Genomic DNA, 24851 nt, shown 5'->3' with positions numbered 1-24851 from the left:
GAAAACCATTGATTACGGACAAGATGATTATGACGATAGATGAGGTAAGGAAATGGAAGAATTTAAACACATTTTATTTGGACTCGAGCACAAATCATTGGATGATGAAATGATGGGGGAAGACTAATAGGGCAAAATAAGTGTGTTGGAAGATGTACGGCTATGAAATGGAATGTGAAAGGTTGACAGCATTCCTGCAGAACTCCTTCAGTTTTACGAAAATGCAGGAGGGAGTTTTTTGTGTGGTCTAATTTGCAGAAAGAATTCATGAGGAAGGAATGAGGCTGAAAGATGCCATCAGATCAGTTTGCATTCATAAACCAAAAAGAGAATGCCAGGAGCACAAATGTGAGGATCACAGAACATTAAGTTTGATTTTGCGTACAGCTGAAGTGGTTCTCAGAATCATCAACAAAAAGATAGAGAACAGGGCGATGATCAGTTTGTGTTCAGGAAAGAGTAGGCTGGAGGGATAAGATACTTAATCTGAGCAGGTCTCTGACTGCTCTGGTGTGAGTAGAGGATAGAGAGTCAACATTGACATAAATATCCCCCTTGATCTACCAAAAAGGTGTGTGGCAGGGGGGATTTCAGATGTGTTAGGAGGAGGTGGGGTAAGGCAGGGTCATCCATTGTCACTGGTGCCGTTCAACATATAGGTGGAGGAAATGACAAAAGAGGCATGAGAAGAACTGGAGATTTGAATGAAAGTCAATAAGGTATTCATAAAATCAGTTAGGTTTGCTGATGAACAAGCTCTAGTGTGTCAGTCAATCAAGGGCCTCAGCATATTGGAAAGTTAGTGCAATAGGTATAGAACCAATGCAAAACAAACAAAGGTTAAACAGTCTAGGGCTATCAGGCTAAGCAGCATTAGAACAAAGAAGGAAATGTGTGAGCAGAATTGAAGATGGGATGTAGGGTGTCTGGTACGTTTTGTTAAGAAAAGCCGGGGATGTATTATTGCACAGTCTGTGTCCATCCAAAGCCTAACTTAACTGGTAGAATACCAATAAAAATGTAGACTATTAAGGCGAAGATTTATTTTAGACCAAAAGTTATATGAATTTTTTTTAGCCTGTGTGAGTTAGCGAGAAAATTGAAAATAAACGTTAACTGCACAAAAAGTGCATAAATATCTGCTGTCATCTATGCTTTGGTATTCATTTTTAATATATATATATGACATGAAACTGTTTATTTCCAATATCTACTATCAAATGCCAAAAAGACCTTCATAGCTTGCGCTTCAATGTCATTGCCATTCAACCATGGCATGACAATGCGATAATTGAGGTTATTGGCCTTTCATAAATGAATACATTTACGCATAAGCACTATCAGCAGCGTGTTATATTATTTTTTACTTTAAAAAAGCAGCGATTCCTTGTTTCAGTCATATAACCCACATACTTCCTAGTATTTTCTTTCGTTTAAATCCCACATCCTCATACCTGAATGAAACATAGTTAAGGGCATAAAAGACTTTTAATCACTTTATTACATTCAAGCCGTACCTCTTGTCAACAACATATTGAATGTGCCACAAAGCTAAATGGAATTTGAGCAACAGAGAGTCATCATCATTTCCTTAACATCTCTCTCAAACGGATTTTCAAAATATCATTCAATGGAGGGCCAAATTCAGAATGTTAACAAGTTTTCAAATTTATCTCTCTAGTCTTTCAAGGGCATCTCACTGTAACTGTTTTTTACCCTGTGTCCAGACTCGTCATCACACTTGGGGGGGGTTAGAGCTCACCTGGATGCGATGGTGGCGGGCGCAGCGGCCCTCTCCACCGACGTCCGGCCCTCTCCCAACTCACCGCCCTCCAAGTCGTCGCCCTCCTCCGTCGACAGGTCGGACTCCGCCGAGCCCCAACTGTCCGTCTCCGAGCTCAGCTGTCGCAGGGCGTCATCCAGACGCCGGCGCCTCTCCGCCGCCTCACAAGGTGTCGACGCACAGCACCCGGCGCCGCCGTCTGACGCCACCGGCCGGCGCCCCTCGCCTTCCGCCTCCGCCGCCGACAGCCGGGATTCATCCCAACGGGGCCCGTCTGCGGAGGCGGAAAAGGGGGAGGAATCAGTTGGAGGAAGGGGACAACATTAACACCACACCACTATCCCCCCGAATCGGGAACGACGGCAAAACTCAACTGCACCTCAAGTGGCATCCATGGAAAACACCAACGACTCATCACTCTCATTTTGGGGCAATGAAGTTCTCCCGGTGGACAACCTTCACCGTTGGAAATATATTATTACCCCCATCGCACTACAGTAGGAGATATCACGTCAATAAAATTCAGGAGATAGAAGTAGAACGATAAATTTAAGATGCCATTTTTTCCACGAACGATTAGGGATCAGATTAATACTGTCCGGCCGCGGTTGGGTCATGTTCGGGCAAAATTATCCCGGAGTGTATTCACCGCCCACCACACACCCTAGCGGTGGCTTGCATGATATATAAATAAATATATGAATAACTAAAACCTTGGCATTCACTCGGCATGTTCCTCAGGAAAATGTCTCGACATTTGCCATGGGCGGGTCACTGATATTATAACGCTTGTTCACTTTCAACGAAATCGATAAGTAGAACGTTGCACCGAGCATTAGATCATTGTCAATATACACCAAATTAAAGGTCGTCCTCATGTAATCACAGCTGGGAAAAGTTAATGGCGAGCATTTAGTGTACTGGAGCGTTTATCTTTCAGATATTCCACTAAGCATAATACAAACATGGCTTCAATATGTTTTCAATATTGATTCAATACCTGTGCATCCATCATTCAACATGATGACGATGATAATCTCCATTTCTACCTGCTCGACACGGACGTTTTAAATATTTTATCCAATAAAATGCAAATCAACAAACTTCACTAGACCGAATTCCGCTGCAGATTGAGAAGGGTCGGGGAAAAACTTATTTAAACTCGCCAAGTTCGCCTTCCATGGACCGATCGAAGACTATGTCATCCAGTGAATACCTACTGAAGGCTCTATGACACATAAGGCAAAGTACTAACGAACACCAAATAATATTTAAATTCAAACGGTCGCTACGAGGATATCTACAGGTTTTTAACAACACCATCGTGGAGAATGGTATGGAGCTCTGAAGTACTTTGCCGAAGAGCGTTCATAACAGCACCTCGTATTTTGTTGAATCTCTTTCCACGGTTCAAATAAATGCCGCCGAAGGAGTCAGGCGACGGAAGAAATAAATAGCATTAACTCTAGCGACAGAAAAGCCCCTCGAGGCATGAAAGGTAACGTGCTGTATATTCCTCCTCCTTCCGATCTGAAATTCCGTTAATTCTCAATGGCAAAATGGCAGCTCAATTGCACTCTTCTCTCTCCCATTGGTCAAAGATGAAATAGAACTCTCGAAAATTCAATGGGTACACCCCTCCAAGGTGCACGGGCGATATGCGTCCGAAAATATTACGCAAAGCGGATATTAGCTCATTTGTATTACAGATGTCGCAGGAAGCAAACATCAAACTGCATTGAGGCCCACGACGGCAAAAGAGGCTTATTTTGAATTCTGCGCTTCCGAAACTTACCAATCGGAGGATATGCTCGGATTTTCGGAAAAATAAAGACAAGCAAAATCGGTCAACGTCAGGCACTGTTTCGCAGTTAACGGTGTGTTCAGCAATGCCCTTAATAGTCTGCAGAAAAATTGCATTGCATCTATAGCACAATTTCAAACGACTATAGCAACGATCACGATTCTGAATGTTTGACCACTATAAATTGCGATTAAAAAAATAGCAACCGCCCATTGAAAAAATTTGGACCCGCCCCTTCCGGTAAAGAGAAGCGGAAACGGACTATGAAACCAAAATAACTGTTGCCATCACATTGTCTAATTGATGGTTTCTGGCGTAACTTTATGGAACCGATTCATTATAAATAAATGAAAGGACTAACTTTGTAGTTCCACACGAACGATTTATTCACACGACCCGGGTTTCGAAGTAAAACTTCATCATCAGTTTTACTTCGAAACCCGGGTCGTGTGAATAAATCGTTCGTGTGGAACTACAAAGTTAGTCCTTTCATTTATTTATAATCACATTGTCTGTCAATTTCACTCTATTCGCATCCTTCGGTGGTGGATCGCCTTTAGAAAGCCAATGCTGCGAATGCTCTTTCGTCTTTTCAGTGTAGGAGATAATTAATCGCCTTTATTTAGGGGCGAAATTGAGACCACGGAGTCTTTTCTACCACCTAACCCCAAGTGAATATATCCACAATTATATGTCGAGGCAGAAATTCGTCAGGATTGCGACGGAAAAGCGGCAAACAGCCTCAGACCGCACGATAGTGTCTCCTCTCTCTGCTGAAAGCAAACACGGTCCCCGAGGTGCGGAGATTTTTCACACCAACCTTTTTATGCAACATCGAAAACACTGTGCCTTGTGACATGCCCTTGGTCTCAATTATCTCGCGAACTGATTTGAGGATCAATCAAAGCCATATTGTGGATTTTGTCGATCACTTCCCTGAAGGTCACTCGCTGAACAGACCTCGTATGTATCCCCTTAGCTGTATACCCTTCGCTGAATTTGTCGAGGATAGGTCAAAATTAAACATTGGCACAATGTTCTTACTAATTTAAATAACTGGAATGTCAGTTCCAAAACTGGAATGTACAGCTTCTGTGGGAACAAATTAAGGTTCATACAGCAACTCCTATTACTGATACCCAAGAATATAGCAATTACAATGCAACAATTTCAGAGTTTAAGAATCATTCTCCTTGACCGGGATTCGAACCCCGATCCCTTGATGTGCAGCCGACTTTAGCCAGTTAGGACGACGTCTAGTAAAGAGGGCACCTCGGTTGCTTAACTGGCCAAAGCATTCGGCCGAATATCGAGAGATCTGGGTTCGACTCCCGGACTCCGTGAGAAGTTACTGTCGCGGCATCTCCCGCAGTTTCTTGGAATTTATTATTTAGGAACCAATGAATCAGACGTGAACTGTAGCGTGAGATAGACAACAGATTCTATGGTTTAGACACAAGGAAAGTGTGAGTCGCGGTAGTCCAGGGGGTAGAGCGTTGGACTATAGACCTGAACGGCCCGAGTTCCATTCCTGGGCAAACCTCTCTGGGCACCTGCAACTCCACACAAACTATGCGATTTTTCGGGATCCAGATCTTCCTAGAACACAATCACCTGCACAGGGAAAGAAACTAGCACCCCTACCCTGATATGTGAATTTTTACCCTATTGGGCTTAGTACCGGGGGAACTCTATAATCATCTGCCGAACCAACCTTCGGGTTGATTACTGTGTTAATGGTTTTCATAAGGAAAGTATTCAGGAAGAAATACTATAGGCAACAATTATCCCTAGCAGTGCACATTGTGTGACATATAACACCCGGGAAGACATTTATGTACCCTGCAAGCCACTGCTAGAATGTGTGGCAGGGGTTGAATACACACCAGACTAATTATTATCCGAACATGATCCTACCGCGGTCGAACAATGTCATTACAAACCCCTAACGTTCGTGGAAAAAGTGACATCTTAAATCTATCTGTTCTACACTTAATCTCTCTAATTTTATTTGGCATGATCTCTCCCACCGTAGTACGATGGGGGTAATATTACATCTTCAACATCAATTCGGCAATCAATCCAACTTCGTGAGGATCCCATTCATAGTTGCAGCAAATTCCAACTGAGGCCTAACCAACGACAGATAACATTTCTCTTTGACCTTTTCGTCACATTTACCCAGTACTCTTCTAATAAGTCATAATTGTTTTAGCTAGTCCACATATTCCCCGCATGTGTTTAATCCAGAAGAGATCGTGAGTGAGGGTAACGCCTAGGCACGTATTTTAATCGAGTCTACGCATTCCAATAAGGTATTGCCAATGTAGTAGGCGTTCGGGAGGGAATTCCTCTTTTTCCAAAAATGTACATTCCACAAAGCACCTCAAGTAGGGATCGGGATACCACTGAAAAATACTTGTCTCCAGGATTTGAACCCGGGCCCACTCGGTGGAAAGCCAGTACATGTAACCTCACCATCCCGACCGCGGTGAATGTCGTTAATGGAAATAAGGAATAAAAGAGGTCCGATGACACTTCCCTGGGGAACACCTGAAGTAACTTCTACTGCATTTGAACCAACTCCATCTATCACTACTCTTTGAACCCGACCATTCAAAAAGTCTTTATTCCGACCGAGGATATTTTTATCCATGCCATATGCTTCTAGCTTTGCGACTAGTTTACTATGAGGTACTTTGTATAAGGCTTTCTTAAAATCTAGAAAAATCGCGTCAACTGGAGCATTACTCTATCCCGACATAAGAATATCGTGAACAAAAACTGCAAGTTTTTTCTCGCAGGATTTATCTTTTCGGAAACCGTGCTGATTTTTCATTTATAACTTCTGATTATCGAGGTGTCTCACGATCTAACTAACAACTACATATTCCATAATCTTGCGCGAAATGGATGCTAGGGAATATATGTCAGTAATTGCTCGGTTCCTCCTTGTCTCCGTTTTTAAATATTGGTGCTACTTTTGCCGTTTTTCAATCTCTGGGAACCTTGTGATCCACCAGCGACTTCTTAAATATATTATTTCTAGATTCGGCGCAATTTCCGATGCTATATCCCTAAATATGCGAGCCGGGATTTCATCGGGTCCGGAGGATTTACTAGGCTCGATATTTATCAGGATCCGTTCTACTCCATTATATGATATTTTAATTTTGGACATCGGTTGACCGGTACGATTTCATAATCTATGGGTGGCATTCTGTGAGTAATTGGTGAAGACATTTTGACCATAAATATCATCCCTAATATTTTTCATCTTGGCGTGAAGACTAACGCCTTTGGCATTTTAATGCTTTTCTAACATCCGCGTTGTACCATCTTGGTTCCGTGTTATCTTCTATAAATTCACTGGGAATAATGAACTTGTTGACTGCTGAGCGCGTGATCCCACGCATCCTCAGTATTTCGGGGATTATTTCTATCTTTCTTAAAACGAGCAAAATGATTCTGTAGCACGCACCTCAGGTCATTGTAGTCCCCTTCTTTAAACAAGTAAATTTTCCTTTCAGGCTTCTTATTTCGGACCCCATGTAGTGAAAAATAAGCGTTTACTGCCCTGTGGTCACTAATTCCTTCTATAGTTTCTATAGTTAAGACTTTTTCGGGAATAATCGTTGCTAACATATCAAGAATATTATCGCCTCTAGTAGATGAAGCGACAAGTTGATTCAATGAGTTCAACGTCGAAGAATTCAAGAGCGATTCTCAAATACCCTAGTCTTTACCGCCCATTTTAAACTACGAGGGTCATCCGGAAAGTAGTACCCGTTCGTGCCGCATGAAGTGCTGACGACGCGAGTAGCCGCTGGACGAGGTCAGATAGCTTCAGTGGCTTGTCTGCCTTCTCTGAGCCAAGTTGCGTGACGCTAGCATTGCCTGTGTTGTTTCTGTGATTGTTTACAATGTTTAAAAAAATTGAGAACGCCGCCAGTTGTGAAGTGAGGGCAGTGATTAAATTCCTCAATGCAAGAAACGTTCGCCCATGTGATATTCATCGCCAATTAAAGGAGGTGTATGGAGACAATGTAATGGACGAGTCGTCTGGTCGGCGGTGGTGTCGCAACTTCAACATGGGGAGGGGGAACACACACGACGATGAGCGTTCGGAGAGACCGTCTGTCATTACAGACCAACTGGTGAGCTCAGTTGACGAATTCGTGAGGAACGATCGGCGCGTCACAATTGATGACATCTGTGAGCATTTTCCCAATGTTTCTCGAACAATTGTTCATGAAATTGTTAAACACCATCTGCATTATGCAAAAATTTGTGCAAGATGGGTCCCTCGCGTATCTCAATGAGCTGGCGGCGAAGGACTATGCAGCAGGAATACAGAAACTTGTCACACGTTATGACAAATGCCTTAATTTGCTTGGAGATTATGTTGAGAAGTAGTTTAAAGTATCCTCTTTCAAATAAAATTTTTTATGTTTGTTAATATTTACTTTTGTGTCTTTATTTCACGAACGGGTACTACTTTCCGGATGACCCTCTTACAAGTCCTCCAGTCAGTAGATGGGACATTAGAATCTCCATCGATTATAACGTCGCGATCATTGTGTTGAGATAAGAAACGTTTTATTTGCTGATCTAATTCTAGTATTCAATAATCTCTGCCGACTGGCAGTCTGTGAAATGGGCAAACATAATTTTTTGGGATTGAGAACTTTTAATTGACCACCAAACGCTTTCCAAACCAATAATTACCTCAGCCCCGCTAACGCAATAAACTTAACTACAATAAAAACACAGCCCCCTATTCTAATTTTTCTGTAAATGGAAAAGGATTTTGGGAAAATTTCACAGTCTGCTGGTTCGACCAGCTTTCTGTTCCAATTGTTATATCTGCACCAGAGCTTTGAATAACGTGATGACTGCGACTTAGTTTTCTTAAACTTCGGCAATTCACTGCCAATACAGACAATGTTTCCTTGACATTACGATTGTTCGAATTTTAACGAGTGTTATCATCTTATTAATTCATCTTCTTATCATCTTATTCAATCCCCCTACACAATTTTCAGTCCGATGCAATCTGCGTACTCACTCCTATTGAGAGTACTGCATAAAATCTCACATAAACGGCAACATGCCCTCACTTTTCATGTCCAACGTGTTTCCATATCAGCCACCCATAGCAAAAGCACAACGGAAAACACCTCGGCCGCATAGAAATCTCTTCAATGAATTTCATTCGCCCCCTACCTTATTATCTCCATTTCGAAAAGAATTCGAAGTGGATGTCACCGGTAGTATTCCAAAGACGTGGGCCCTGAACGAAAAGACGATCTTGCACTCAGTTTTATTACAGAAAAATGTTGTAATAATAATTACGCTATCCTCAGAGCCGAGCTGCAACATTCCCACCATCACGTGGGCGGATGGACGTTGCTGAAACCGGCGACTGGTTCGCCAAAAATACCCACATAAGCCACCAAGAATCAAGCAATTAACAAGAAGAACGCGAGGCTATTTCATTTACAATAGCGGTCTTGGTTAGCAGTCAGTAGAACCAGCAAATCCCATTGGCAGCACCAATACTCGTACCTTCTCTTGCGAATATCTTTCGGAATAGATTTGGTGTATTCCAACGAAGATGCTGAATTCCATTACAAGTTTACGTTAAATACAAAATAGTCCATTGATTAGGATACTAGTTCACAATCCCAACGCAAGTCAACTACAGCTGGAGAGCAAGAAGGGGAGGAAATTCAATTCATCCATGCCCATGCCACCCCATCCCCGACTACACACGTTGCAGTAATTGAGCCATTGTGTTTTTGGCAGCGGGTCAAGGGTGGGGTGTCACCCGTGCGGAGAGGAACCAGCGGCGGGAGGGGGAACTTTTAATAATTTTTAACATTCGCTACCCTCGATGTTGGCTGGTCTTAATCATGAGGGAAGAGATTTGCCAACTGATAAATAGGAGATCATTGAAAAATGCTGTTGCATATAAGTAAAACTAATTATTCTCTAGACAGGCAGGGCGTGGCAAGTAAACAATCTTGTTATCTACAACGTCAGAGTTAATATCCCGCATTGTCTGTGGGAAGGAGTCCTTGAGTCTACAACTACATGATACTCCGCAGCTGTCACCACCCGTATCAAATATAACAACAAACAAACCCTCGGGGAGAAACGATTCCAATTACTAGTTTTAATAGAAACCATATGCTAAAAATTCTATGGAACATCCCAAATAATAACGATCTAAGGGAATATTAGAGTGACCATATGTACAAACTTTTCTAAGCCTTTTCTAATAAAACAATGCTGATTGCCCATATTTTCCAATTCTTAGGGACCTAGCACTCTGTGGGGGTTTTGTTAAATATAACTTAGAGACATTTGATATTAGTCCAGTACGCAATGTTTCTGGGAAATCCTCGGTGGCAAAATCGTACGTCAAAATTCTTTGGACGAATTCATTGAGAATATTAGCTTTTCCCTCCATAAGAATGGATGCTATTATTACAATTCCTTAAGCAAGCCACGGTTTGATCACCCCCTTTTATCCCCCTAACATATGTCCAGCACACTTTAGGGTCACTGTCCAAATACTCGCAAAGTACTTATTGTCAATCTAAACCTCGTTGGGCGTTACGTAATCGCCTTAAGGTTTGAATTTTAGAAGATCTATGCTAGTCCAATAATGTCTACTCTCCAAGGAAGAGCTGTCTCGCCAGCTATCTTCACGCTTTGAGAGTAACATTCTCTGCTTCCGATGGGCTTTTCTAGAGCCCTTATACATGCCCACCTGGGGTCACGAATTGTTTTAACGTATTTTATGGGGATGAAATCTGTGATTCCTTTCTGCATAAAATTGACAAATTGTGTCCAAGCTTCTTCCACGTAATCCAACGTTAGCAGCTCGGTCAATTCAGTAAATCTGTGTTTCGGGTTTACGATTTTCCTAAGTAATTTTAACCGACACTATTCTGCGGTCACCAAGTCCTAGAAGTATTGCCGTGTGGAGGACGTCTTCGGATAAATTTGTTGCTAATATATCAAGAATTTATTTCCCCGGGTGGGTGTCAGTACTAACTGGTTCAACGAGCGTGCTGTGAAAACACGAAGCAGTGATTCGCATGTCTCCTTGTCCTCACCTCTTGCTATGAAACCATGGTTATTCCAGTCTGTGGATGGAAGATTGATAATCCCCTCCAATTGTAATTCTCCTAGCGTGCAAATGAGAATTCAAACTAGCGACCTCTCTTTACTGTCTAAAATTGATGTATCTCTGGAATCGAAATGCCTGTAGAAGGCACAAATGTAATACTCTTCTCGATCTAGGGCTTTCAATGGAACACCAAAAGCTTTTCATTTCCTGGTAGGGAATAAATCACCCCTACTTTCACACATTATAAATAATACGAAGACAAACTAAAGGAGGCCACCCATTCGATGCTGTAACCATCCCTGTTCGCATTGATACATATAAGGTTTCCTCTGCAAATTTACAAGAAATGTCTACTCCCATAATGGATATTATAATACGTATACGTGGGCTGTCAATAAATTAACTTACAATTCGGCCTAGCGTGGCGGTGGCTATGGGGGCTAGAGCCACCACCATCTTGGTGTCTCACTCAGTACTGCTCATCCTGCTGTGGCAGTGTGAGCGCAGACTGTGGTTCTTCTTCTACTTTGATCACATTGCCAAATGTTAAAATGTAATACGGTGCCACAGAAAACTCCGCGAGTTGTGAAGTGCCATCTGTTATTAGGTTTCTACTGGCAAAAAACCCACAAGCCAATTAGAATATATAGGCAACTGTAATAAGCGTGTACGGAGACGGAGTAGTGAGTGAAATCTGAGCGAGGCAGTGGTGCATTCCTAGTTCTAAAATGGCCAAAGAACCAATATTCACGACGAGGACCGCAGTGTTCGACATAGCCTCGACACAGATGAACTGACGGATTGCCGGTTCTAGGACATCATGAAATTTGTCTGTTCACTCTCAAACTAAAGACACCAAACCACAACTGTCACTCACCACTTAGTCGGCACACAGCACAAATTTCCCGATGATGAATGTCAGCAGCTTTGAATTTGATGAAACGGAAGACTTCTACTAAGTCTTGCTTTGAGTGCCCTCAATAGGCGCACCCGCCCGCCTTCAAGTGCTTCATTTGTTTATCCATTTTATTTTCATTACTCCTCTGTTTAGCACCACAGTTCCATCGCCTCAAATGCCTCATATTCTAACATTGTCGCCTCTATTTCCCCTCTCACATTCCTATGAACAAGGGCACCATTCCGTATTGATGATTCATTTCGCTCGTCCGTTCACTGTAAAAACTAATGACACCACTGACGCACAACACTGTCACTCAGTCTGAGCACGGCACAAATTTCCCGATGAACAGCAGCAGCTTTGAAGATAATTGCCAGTAAAAACGTTATCACTCAAGGGATTTCAAATTTGGCGGGAATTCCAATTGTATTGTTCATTTTCAGTCGCAACATTAACAAAAAACAAGCGGCGCGGCCTTCCACCGAACACTGCAAATCGAGGCGCACTGCCTCCCTGGTGTCTGTGTCAACACAGCAAACATTCGGCTCCCCCCCAACTACTTCACTCGCCACAAGTTACTTTCTCGACACCCTTCGTATTAATTCGTTCACACTAATAGATTTCTGAAATCCCGGAGTTGTCGAATATTCACGGTTTTCCCCGGAAAATTAAATTCCTAGGCGACCTTAAGCGCCAGCAGTAATTGGCGAAGCAGAAACCTGAGCTATCTAGAAGGTGGTCGATCTCAAACAAGAGCCGGTCGATTCGTGGAACAGTCGCATCGAGACGTGCACACGAGAAGACGGCTGGCGCGCGGCATTACGTTAATGGTGTCACATCCGGACGTATCACAATCTACGCAGCGAAAAAGCGATATTGTATACTGGTTCGAGGGGGCACTCCAGTCGGGGTGACCACTCATCGCCCGACCGCAACACCCCAAAGAAAGGAAAGTGCGTTCTCCAGCAGAGAATAAGACATTCAAGCATTCCACGACCCTCCGCACCAGCTCCGCCTCCAGAATCCAAGGACCGCGACTTACGCAACTTAGAGCCAACGGATCCATTTATTCCTCCCCCACGAGGGCACAGTCCAAACAAATGGTGCACGCCCCCGTGGACGACACGTATCCGCCGCCCTCATCATTCAGGAGGGCAAACAAGAGACAAGGTGTGTTTAAATGTGTGCGCGGGGGGCTTTCGATCCGGTTCGGGGACAGCAGTGGTCAACCACCCCCACCCACCTTCACTGCCCCCGGGGGGGGGAGAGCGGGCCTCCTAGTAGGCGATCTCCTTCTCAACTCTCAACGCTGGGGTTGCCGACTGATGTGCCATCTCCACTGCCAAGGGGCGACACCGATGACGGAAGGGGGGTAGGCGGCCATGAAGAGACTTGCGTCATCGGAGGGGTGGGGGGCATGCGTGCTAGGGCACTGCGCCGCCGTGACCCGGACGCCGGCGGCGGAGGGGGCGACGTTGCCGAATATCTCTCTCTTTCTCACTGCGTCTCTCAAACACAAACTTAATGCACGGCCGTCGTGCATCATTATGCAAGAGCGAACAGCGGGATCCCCATCCAACTCCTCCCTCCATTCCCCGAGGATACGACTGGGGGGAAGGGGGTGAAGGAGCGTTCTTCATCTCTCGTATTTTCCTCCCCACAGCACGAGCTCGTTTTCGACTCTGGGCCACGGCAGGATAATCTTCCTCTCTCGAATTTTCCAGCCTTCAATTTTGACGTCGAGATTCCACGACAGGTAAATCACTGCGATTGGTGGAATGCGGGGAGAAGGGGGTTGGGGAAAAGGTCGGGAGAGTGGGTGGGGGGAGAGTGGGTGGGGGGAGAGTGGGCGGGGGGAGAGTGGGCGGGGGGAGACGAGGTCCAGGGTAAACGGTGCCTCTGATCTGACACCCTGACCCCCGATAATTAAACGCGAGACTTTGAAAGGGCGCGCACCTCGCTTCCCACCGCTACCCCTTTTCAGCGAGGGCACCGCTTGAGAGGAGGGCCTCACTCACGACAGGAATCGGTCAGTGCGCGCTTTAAAGAGAGGGGCGTTGCTTCTGAAATTATGTACAGCGCACATGCGTATGCGCGGCAGGGGACGTGGGGGTCACCAGATCTTCTGACTACCATCCACTGCTTCCACACGCACCACCACAAGGCCACGACGAGGGAGGCGACCGGACGCCGCTCAAGCGACATCCGTTTCATACACACCCACACACAAACACACACTACGAGTGCACATTACACGAGGTCTGTTCAAATAGTAGCACGCTTTTGTTTTTTTTTTCAAAAATTATTAATTCATGAAATCTAAATTGCCCCCTTCAAAGTAATCCCCATTAGATATTACACACTTGTGCCAACGTTTATTCCAATCCTCGAAGCACTTCAAAAAAATCATTAGTTTGTGATCCTGTTCAGCTCCTCCTTCGATGCAGTCTTTTTTTCTCGTCAATCGTAGCGTAGCATCGTCCTTTCATGGGCCTCTTCAGTTTCGGGAACACAAAAAAGGCACTAGGGGCCAGATCTGGGGAATACGGTGGCTGCGGCATCATAGGGGCTTTGTTTTTGGCCAAAATTTAGCACACAAAAAAAGGTGTGAGCAGGAGGGTCGCCATGGTGCAATAGCCAATTTTTGTTCTTCCACGAATCCTGGCGTTTGTGGCGGATTGCTTTGCGCAAATTGCGCATAACTTGCAGGTAATATTCATTGTTTACCGTTCTACCCTGTGGCAAGAACTCATGATACACCACGCCCCTGCAATCGAAGAAAACTCTTAGTAAAACTTTCGACCGAACTTGGCGCGCTTTTTTCGGTCTTGGCTTGTGCTGCAGCTTCCATTGGGATGATTGAGCTTCAGTTTCCACGTCATAACCATGAACCCATGGATGATTCGTCACCAGTTATGCACAAATTTGGGTAATTGTGGACAGAGTCCAACACCTCATTAGCCATGTTAATGCGTTGCTGTTTTTGGTCGAAATTGAGCAATTTTGGTACGATGGGATGCTCACGAAGTTGGATTGATTGCCGAATTGGGTCGCGTGCAGGGTAGAGGAGCTAGATTTTTAAAACGTTGCTGTGATAAACTTAGTACCGTACCAAAAATATAAGAGCAGCTAGGCTGGGAATCACTATATAGAGCGAAGGTTAGAGATCGAACCTCTTGGATAAATTGGAAGGACTTCTCTTTAGCAGTGATGTTGGTGATGTATTATTACCCCATCATACAACGGTGGGAGAGATCATGCCAGTAAAATTAGAGAGACTAAATGTAGAACAGATAGATTTAAGATGTCATTTTTTCCACTAATGTTAGGGGTTTATAATAACATTATTCGACCGTGGTACGATCATGTTCGGGTCAAAATTAGTCTGGTATGTATCCACCCCCTGCCACACACCCTATCAGTGGCTTGCAGATACATAAATAAATAAAAATTAATAAATACATAACTTTGGTGGCAGCTGCTTACCACGCATGAAGCGTCTGCTCGGCCGTCGACAATCATATTTCACGTTCGTAAAACTCTCTCACACACACACACAAACACAGACAAACAAAAACACGGAGACGAACTCACACAGACAAACCCGCGCACGCACAAATGCAGAAAACACACGCACGCACAAAAAACCACGGATGAACGAATGCAAACGCGCGCAACCGCAGAAGGGTAAAAATTATTTTTGGCAAATCATTGGCGGAGAACGAAGTACCGATAGATTGGAAACCATCTCAAAACACACCTATATTTAAGACTGGCGAACCCAGTAATTACAGACCGATCCCTCCTGCATCAATTTTATGCAAACTTCTTGAGCACATAATTTTCACATCTATCATATCGATATGTATAAATCAGATTTGCATATCGATGGCCAGGTTTTATTGATAAGACATCAGCATGGATTCCCAAAGTTTAGTACACCTTGCGAGACACAACTAACTAGTTCTTTGTGCCCACGATGTTTCGATGTCAGGTGAAAATAGCACACAGGTTGATGAGATATTTTTGGAATTTAGAAATGATTCCCACAGAGTGCCCCATGAAATGCTAATTTCAAAATTACCAAACTTTGGGACAGGCCATGAAGTTATATGCTGGATCAGAGAATACTTAAATAGTGGCGCGCAACGTGTTGCTATTGGTTAGTTAGTAATACAGTTGAGGTAACTCCGGGTGTCCCACATGGAAGCATCAGAGGCCCCCTTTTATTCATATTATACATCAATGACTTGGCGGGCAAAGTCAACTGTAGGATTTGTCTGTTTGCTAATGACACAGCAAGGCACAGGGATATTGGCAGCCAGTGCAACGGGGATGCACAGGCTTGTGACCTTCGGGCTATTCAGGAATGGTGTAAGGTATCGCATTTAGAACTAAATCTTATATAATGTTTTGTCATGGACTACTGGGAACGAAACTGCTCTCCCCAAATTTCTTGCAGCACTAATAATAGTGAATGCAGAATCTTCAAAGTATCCAGGTATTCAGGTTAAGTATCCAGTACTCCTGCCCATGATTTCTCATGGTTTTACCATGCTCCCAGCATCTGCGATCCTAACAGAGGCTAGTTTAGTAAAAGATTTAGATTGTGGGCAGCAACGGGTGGTTAGATTTGTCAAAGGAGTTTTTGATGCAGAGTGACACTGATTTTGTTAGATGTGGGGTCGGATACCATCGAAAAACGAAGATTAATTTTGGGACCGAATCTCTTGGGAGAATTTGAGACCCATTGGTTCTCCAAAGACGTTCATCACATTTTAAAAAATCACAAATTATTTAACTTTAAAATTACATAACTTTAAAATTACAGTAGCATAAGAAACAAAATATTGGATTTCTGTCAGTACTAAGGCAGACATAGAAGTTATACCGGAGAGTTGACTCAAGGAAGATATAGCAAACAGTGAGGTTTTTCCCTACGGTTACATGATTTACCGAAAGGGCAGGCCTCATAGACTTGGTATGGTGGGTCATTTACGTCAAAGCAATTTACTAAATGGTAAAGATATTCAACTGGCAAGTCAGGACAAGATTAATATCTGGAAGACATGAGTTGTACTTGTAGGTGTGTGTGCGTATGTTAGTTGATAATATACATGGGAAGGCCCAGAAGTACCCTGCCTGACCTAGAGATGGCCGCAGTTGTTTGGAAATATCACGTTAATATGAAGTATGCCATCTATAAAGCATATGTTTCAAGTTTGAAGACTCTACGTTGTTTAGTATGTGTTTGGCAGCCATCAACAGTGAACGTTAAATGAATTTGGAAAAATGTAGAAAATTGGTCATCATTGTGTGATACAATGCTTTTATTTGAAACGGTGAAGAAAATGCACCAAGTGATACTAGATGATCGTCGACTGAAAGTGCACGAGCTATAACGAGGCATAATAGGCATTTCAAAAAGTGCGGTACATCACATATTCACTGAAAATATAGACAGGAAAAAGCTGTGTGCAAATGGGTGCCACGTTGGCTCACACTCGAGCAAAACCACTGCCGTGAAGATATTTCAATTGAGTGTTTAGGTAAGTTTCACAGCAAAAAAGCCAAATCTTTGCACCATTTCATAACCATGGATGAAACATGGGTGCATTACTTCACACTCGCCACAGAAGAGCAATCAAAACAATGGATTCAAAATGGAGAACCGCCACCAAGGAAGACAAAGACCGTTTCATCTGCAGGCAAGGCATGGCATCATAGCATTGGTTTTTTGTGATGCGCCAGGGGAAATTTTCATTGACCAACTTAAAAAGGGAAAAACTATCAACAGCGAGTATTATGCGAACTTATTGAAACATTTGAGCAAAGAAATCAAGCAAAAGTGGTCGCATTAGGTTAAGAAGAAAGTGCTGTTTCATCAAGACATTGCACCTGCTCACAATTCCATTATTGCAATGGCCAAAATTCATGAGTTGAAGCTAGAATAGCTACCTCATGCCTCACCCTATTCGCCAGATTTAGCCCCCTTGGATTATTTTCTGTTTGCAAATTCGAAAAAATGACTCAGTGGTCAAAGATTTTCCAACCATGAATAAGATGTCGGCAGTTAATGGCTATTTTGAGAATCAAGACAGTTCTTATCATAAAAAGGGTATCAAACTCATTCGACATCGCTGGGAAGTGTATACAGCTGAAACGAGATTATGTTGAAAAATAAATACATTTTTTCCAAAATATCTGTTTCCTTTGCTGGGATGGGTATTTCTGGGATTACCCTCTTATGTATTTGCAAGTTTATAAGTTAAAATGGCTTTCGCATGAATATACTTGTACGTCTCTGTGGGGGTGAATTGGCATGAATTCGTTAGCTTTGCATGCAGTTCTACACTGTTTCATGGGTGGAGACCTAGCACCCCATGCTCTTGCGGCAGCTTGTGGGGGGTGTTGTGTAGACGCTCTAGTGAGGCCCCATTTAGAGTACAATTGTTGTGAATGGGATTCAAAGGTAAAAAGTCCTCCACGGTACATTTAGAATGTTCCAAGTAGGGTTCCCTCATTCATTATAAACTGTAGCAACCAAATAAAAAGCATCAAAGAAACGCTTCTGGAGTTGGGTTTGGAATCAATGGAACAACTAAGATTTGACATTAGGTAGAGCATATTAAATAAATCAAGGCCACTTGTTTCACTACTGAGGTCTCGTTAATTATTCATATTCCAACCGTCATTCGGATCATTAATATAAAATTCAAGAGATGGATGCCACGACTAGAAGCAGGCTCAAGGACTGCCTTCTTCCCCAAGGACACTACGGGAGAATCACTGCGAGGTTGGAGATAAAATAAATGCATTTCCACAAATTCGTGCCTCAAACTAAAGGACATATGCAATGCTGTTTATTTAAATAAAAGGTCATTTTGTTTGGTTGTCATGACACTTTTTAGTCCCAGGTTCATTTCCCGGAGATGGAAGATGTTTTTCAGTGGTATCCCAAACCCTACTCGAGGTGCTTGTGGAGGGCATTTAGAGTGATTACGCCGTCCATTGGATGGGTCGTTAAACTCTTATACCATTGGGCCTTCCCATTTTTAAAGTAGGCTAATGGCGATGCCAGAGTTCTCTCCCCCCTTCTAATCCTTACCTGTCCATCCCTAATGGTGCAACTGACCTCAGCTGTCCTTCCCCTGAAACTACCAACACACAGTCATATGCGTTAAATTATAGAGATGATGTGAATCAAAAGATGAGCATAGGTACATATCTATTACCAAAAGAATCATAGCAAAGCAATCATAAACCAGAGAATACTAAGGATATTTTCAATTTTTATTCATAAAGAATTTATATGATAGGTTATGCAGTGAGATGAAGGTTAATTGGTAAAGACCCATTGCATTAATGGAGAGATTAACGACAAAGAGAGCCTCCGATCCCACAACGTGCATGGCAAGAAATACCATAGTCCAGATGTAGAAAAATCCTGTTTTATCCGTGAGATTAAGTGAAAGGTCAGTTCCTTCCAATTCATTTCCAGTGAGTTTTACTGCAGTTGGAAACCACACAAAGCTTACCACAAGCGGAGTAATTTTAAATGAGCTTCGCCGGAAATTTTTGTACATAATGCAAGTGACTCTGAATACGTCTGTGACTAGTTGCTCCACAGTCAATCCATAATGTCTGTAAATTGTGGTTATTTCACTTCGCGAGCGGCGATGGGTCATGCGGATGGGAGGCTGGGATGTTTTGAAAGAAATTATTCAAAACATTCGATTTTTGGGTGATTTCTGTAAATATAAGATCACTGTGGCCTTCAAGGAACTCTGGGGTTGGACGTTTCCCCTGAAATACCCCAACGTGTGACCAGAAAGCCTTCGGATGATCCCGAAAGTAAGCACACAGAGGTTTTCTTTCAAAGATTGTTAAGACATGATTCTTTTGGTTTTCTTTCGACGTGGAAAGAATTTCTCCAGCGTCTTTTCAAACTTTCCTCCTCCGGGATTAAATGCATTTATTGTATTTCGAATCCTTCGTTGCCTCGAAGCCCTTCTAGCCTCGCCGTCGCATCATTGTTCGTTGCTTTCGTGTTTTGTTTTGCTGGCAACATGTTTCTAAACCGAGTCTAATTCAATCGAAGAAACACCTCACCCTAGTTTCAGCATCGTGCATTTTAATAATACACAAATGTAGGTTTCTCTAAAGATAGTCGGCGAATTCCTTCAAGTTCCTTTCTTAAAAACAAGTGCACATATCTTTCGTCTTGTTCTCTACGATTTTATTTACCGTGGTCACTCATCCCTTCGGTTACGTGTAAATGCGTGGCTTTTTTGGAGTAGTTAACCAGACAGATCTAGAATTTAGTTTCCCATGGGTGGGTGTTCTCATGAAATAAGAAGGTGCGTGTTCAATTAATTAAATAACGCAATTCATGGTCTTTGGCGGAACGAGCACGCCGTGAATCACTCTACGCGAGGGAGTTCAGAGGAATTCACTCGGCTGTCATCCCACGCAACACCCGCGGCACACACCCGGGAGGACGGGAGAGAGAGAATGGCGAGGTCACGCGCCATCGCCGCCTCTCCTCGCTGGCTGGATGAATCAGACCGTCGTCCCCCACATCTCCGACTCAAAGGCCCGCTGGGGACCGCGAAGTACTCAAAACATAAATAAAAGCCGCCGCTGGGCCTCGGCCATACACACCACGTGACGAGGAATCGTTTCCCCAACGACGCGTGACGACCAGAAGCAATGTTCGCTCATCATCCTTATGAATAAGGCTATCGAAAACAACAACGTTGTCCCTAAATAAGAGAAGAGTAGCGGAGGCGACAGGAAACTAACCGAATCCGCTCAGATGAAGCATACATTCAACAGATTACCTGTTGGTTGTATGTTTCTGCTTCCGACCTAAGCTGTGACGGTTAGCTCGCGCGAGAAGGGAATGCGAATGTTCGTGGCGAAATGCACCCTCACGCGGCCCAAGTGATTAAGAAAAGGGGAAGTAGGAACATTCCCACCGAGGAGTTTTGGGTCTCCTCGGCGAACGGGCCCAATTTATCTCCCAACGAGCGGGCAGGAGAGGGGCTGGGGAGAGGGAGGAAGGTGGAGGCGTGCAGAAAACAGAGGGGGGTCCCAGCGCCATGGACGCCAGGTAGTGGGACCAAGCGCGCAAAACACTTCCTTTAAGACGCCGGGCACCTTCTAATGACACAAACGGGAAAAGAGGCTGCCTCGACAACAAACAAAAACCGTCTCGGACGATAACATGCGCCCACACGAGCAGCGTGGGCTGTTATGATAAACTGAAAAGCTTATCGAGATTATTAACGGAGCTAGGCCGGGATTCAATCACGGAGCGAAGGCTAAATGGGACATGTCTTGCATGAATTGGAAGGACGTCTCTTCAGCAGGGATGCTGAAACATCGTACTGCGGTAGGAGAGGTCATGCTAATAAAATTCTAGAGATTGATTGTAAAAGAGAGAGATTTAAGATGTCATATGCTCACACGAACGATAAGGGATCAGAATAAAATAAATCACGCGTGCCAACGAAACGGAACGCAATCCGAATCGACGAGCTTCACGTTGTGCCTGTACCAAACCAACCGCTGACTGATATTGCGAAGCAGTCATGGTTGCCGCTTGTTTGCGCGCGAAGGCAGGTGCATATTTACATGAACTACCGGAGGGAAAAGTACACAATTGCATTACTCACACTTGATGAGCACGACGCCTCCATCTCCCCCTTCGTCGCCAGCAGCACCAGCGGCCGCCATAACCACCGTGACATGGCCGACGGAACTGACCGACCAGAACAACACGACGGAGGGAACGAAGCAGAGGGTGCGAACGACAGAGAGAGGGGCGCGCGCACGCACGCACACCAACACACACAGACATTCAACGAGACAGACGCAGCGAGGGGCGGCGGTCGATCGCCACGCCACCATCCAGCCCCTCTCGGAAACAGCTATTCTCCACGGCATCATCAGCGCTCTCGCGCGGCCGACGAGAGAACCACACGTAGAGAAAACAAAGAGGCTAGGAGTGGGGGCGGGAAGGGGAAGGGTTGGGGGCAGAAAAGGGGTTGGAGTGTGGAGGGGCTGGCGACTGGGGGAAGGGTGGCGAGGATGAGGAACCAATTCCCGCCGCCGAAGCCATTTACTCCATTGTGACCAGACTGCCGGGGTGACGTCATGCACATGCTACCAAACAGCACCTCGCAATGCGATAATTGCGAATGGTGAGACGAGTAACGAAACCCAATTCAACCCCAGTCATTTTCTGCTAAATTTCCCGCAAATATAGTGGCGCTAAATATATCAGCAAATGGACAAGAACGCCTTCCACATGACAACAATATGCAAATTGAAACCTTTATGCAGTACTCGAAAAACACGACAACATACGCTTCGTTGGGAATATTCAAAAACAGATACGCTCACTGATCTACATCCACAAACGCCGTCGCAAGGGCGTGTGGCGGGAGATGCCAGGACACCAGCCGTATATTAAGTATGCAACGGCAAGTAAAACCAACAAATACACATGCTAATAGACACACACAGATGTTTATATTCACGCAAAATTTATTTTAAATTACAAAATGGGAAAGGTATATTCAAGCAACTAATATACATGCACATGACGTCAAATGCACTAGACTTCTATGCAGCGTTTAATCTTCGAGCCATTTGTAACAACATTGATTTCGATCCATTACTACTATGATTCCTGATTGTCCGACGAAAGAACAAATACTTACATTTAACTGTACTGGAATCTATCTCCATTATCTTATGCATATGGTCCATCCCGCTTAGATAAGTATTGTGGGGACTTATAATTCTCTTTGCATCATAATTAAGCTCGTGTGTCCTGGGTCCCAAGTCTGTAACTTTTTTTCTCCAGTGAAGGAGATAGATGATTATCTTTGAGAGAAAATGAGTCTATTAGCTAAGTCTGTAACTAGCTAAGCAACTTCCGGGTGACTCTGATGGTGCTGAATCCATCTCGTTTGTCCTGAGAGGGAGTCCATAGATTATTCTCCCAGGTAAAACTGCTTATTTTGACAGTGACTTGCGAATTCTTTCTAAAATTGTAAAGCACGATGTAGACTCGTGAAAATGGTATAGTGTTGTTGGTGTTGTACCCATCTGCAGCCGGTTTGTTTATAATTGTAGAGGTTCAGTTACATGTAAACAGTAATTATAATTCATGTTCCGAGCAGTAAGCAGTTGATGTGCATTGCCAATTGTTGTATGCAAATAACAACCAAAATACCAACGGTTTAAACAAGCAAGACTACAGCAATGTAGATGAAGTTGGTACTTCAACTTAAAAATTGCTATTCTTCTAGGCAACCTGGAGTTTAAGACAAACGTCTTTTTGGGGCAAATGCTTAGCTTTGTGCATTCATTAAAAATAAACTGTTATTCTGTGTAAAATTGATATAGGTTGGTTTTGGTTGAAGTGCTTCATAGGCATCAACCTAATTCCTTCATATTTTGAGATAAAGGCAAAGGACACAGGACTACGCAAAGGTAATTTCTTTAATTCAATCTGACTTCTTTAATATATTGCAGTAAATCAATAACAGTAGTTTACTGTTTCAGGTTATAAGCTAATTGGTTCTGTTGTTAACATTTACCGTAAAAAACACAGAAGGGATGTATTAAATGGATTTATCAAGAGGCTTGGTGGATTTATGAATATTAGAAAGATTTGCAGGCCATACAAATGTTACATTTGTGCATTTGGAGAGTATTTGCATTGTGACCCGGTAAATAGAGAGACAGTTGGACATCTTTAAACGCCCAGCATATGCATTGGAATGTCACTTTTTGAGAGGTAATCAAAAGAAACCTCAATTTCCTAGATATCACAGTCTCGAAAAGCAGCAAAGTCTATGATTTTTAAACTTAACGGAAGACAACCTTTACAGACAATGTTATTCCCTTCAACTACCACCACCACATTACCAAAAACTATCCACATTTCATTTTAAATTGAATAGATGGCTAAATATTCCACTCTAAAAATGCAATTTCTCCAGAGAACTTAACGCATTAAAATGATTGCAGTGATAAACAGATACAGTCAGGACTTAATTGCAAGAATGCTTAAAAAGAAACGCAGCATCAAAGCAAGGAATCTAATACATTCAACCCAAGGTAATAAGGAAGAAAGATATCGCTGGTGTAAACTCCATATCATAAACAAATCTATGAAACAATAGCCAATCTATTCCCAAAAGACAAATTTAGGATTACATGCAGCATCAGAGGCCACCTGCGAACGTTATTGAATAGGACCAAGGACGAAAAGGAAAGCATGGAAAAAAGTAACGTTTACAAACTTAAAAGTAAAGATTCCAGTGCAGTGTAGGTGGGGCAAACGGGAAGATGAATCAAGCTAGGCACCGAAGGAACACAAGGGCGGAATGGGAAAGTCACCCGATCCCAAGTCGCCAAGCACCCGTGGACCAGAATAGAGTGCCTCTTTTCCGGACATCCGGTCCCTCGAGGAAAAGGGATGAGAGATGGCCACGCTGGGGCAGTTGGACGTAAGAAGCCAGTGCATTTGGACAAACGAAAACATCCTCGAGAGATATTCATCTTTTTTCATGGAAGTTATATTGCCCACCAAGAGCGCGTACTCGTCAACTCTTTTGTTTTTCACACCCCCCTCCCCCATAATCCTTTCCTCCCAACACGTTGCCCCTCTTCCCCTCCTCCCTGCCGGCCACCTCATTGTATGAATGCCCCCGACCCTCCCCTTCCGCCACTAATTCCCCTGCGTAGCGCACCTCCCCTCCTAGCAAGAGTACGTGTACATGTCCTGGCCGTGAATGTGATTTACAGCCAATGATGTCGATGGCCTATGCCTCAAAACAAAGCATAGTACATAGCGTAATAAAGATTTTATCGGTAAAAATAAACAAAGTTTATTTATTCAGGCATTTGGGAAGCAGGTCGGCGGTGGTTTAGTCATCAGGAGAGATGGGAAAAACATCTCTAAGAAAAATGCTTAGGGACTGCATGCCGCCAGGGAAAAAGGTTATACAAAGGACAGCGTCATTTTCTTCTGACTTAATGATCTGGTTATTTAGGGTTGTATGAATGTTCAAGGATTTTTTGTTCCGAGTTCAGATAATCACACCTGATAAGAGAGCCACAAATTCTTGAAAGTAATTCGTTCAGGGTATCAGGATTGATGCAGCTACGGTGGCCTCAAATAGAAAGAGAGTACGGAATTGAT

At 43.6% G+C, this 24851-nt stretch overlaps 1 protein-coding gene across 1 annotated transcript in view; it reads right to left on the bottom strand.

Annotated features, from left to right (window-relative positions):
* LOC139692777 (uncharacterized) overlaps positions 1–24851 on the bottom strand; it is a 111583-nt gene that overhangs the window by 48726 nt on the left and 38006 nt on the right. The window contains exons 5-6 of the mRNA XM_071591057.1: positions 21307–21771; positions 1763–2057 (exon numbers count right to left, since the gene is read on the bottom strand). Of these exons, the coding sequence (XP_071447158.1) occupies positions 1763–2057; positions 21307–21771 (760 nt within the window). The remainder of the gene's footprint in view (positions 1–1762; positions 2058–21306; positions 21772–24851) is intronic.

The sequence above is a fragment of the Hetaerina americana genome, unplaced genomic scaffold, assembly GCF_022747635.1.
Source record: "Hetaerina americana unplaced genomic scaffold, ioHetAmer1.1.p SCAF_41, whole genome shotgun sequence".
Taxonomy (NCBI): Eukaryota; Metazoa; Arthropoda; class Insecta; order Odonata; family Calopterygidae; genus Hetaerina; species Hetaerina americana.
The sequence above is the reverse complement of the archived record's forward strand: the minus strand, read 5'-3'. Positions and strand labels throughout refer to the sequence as shown.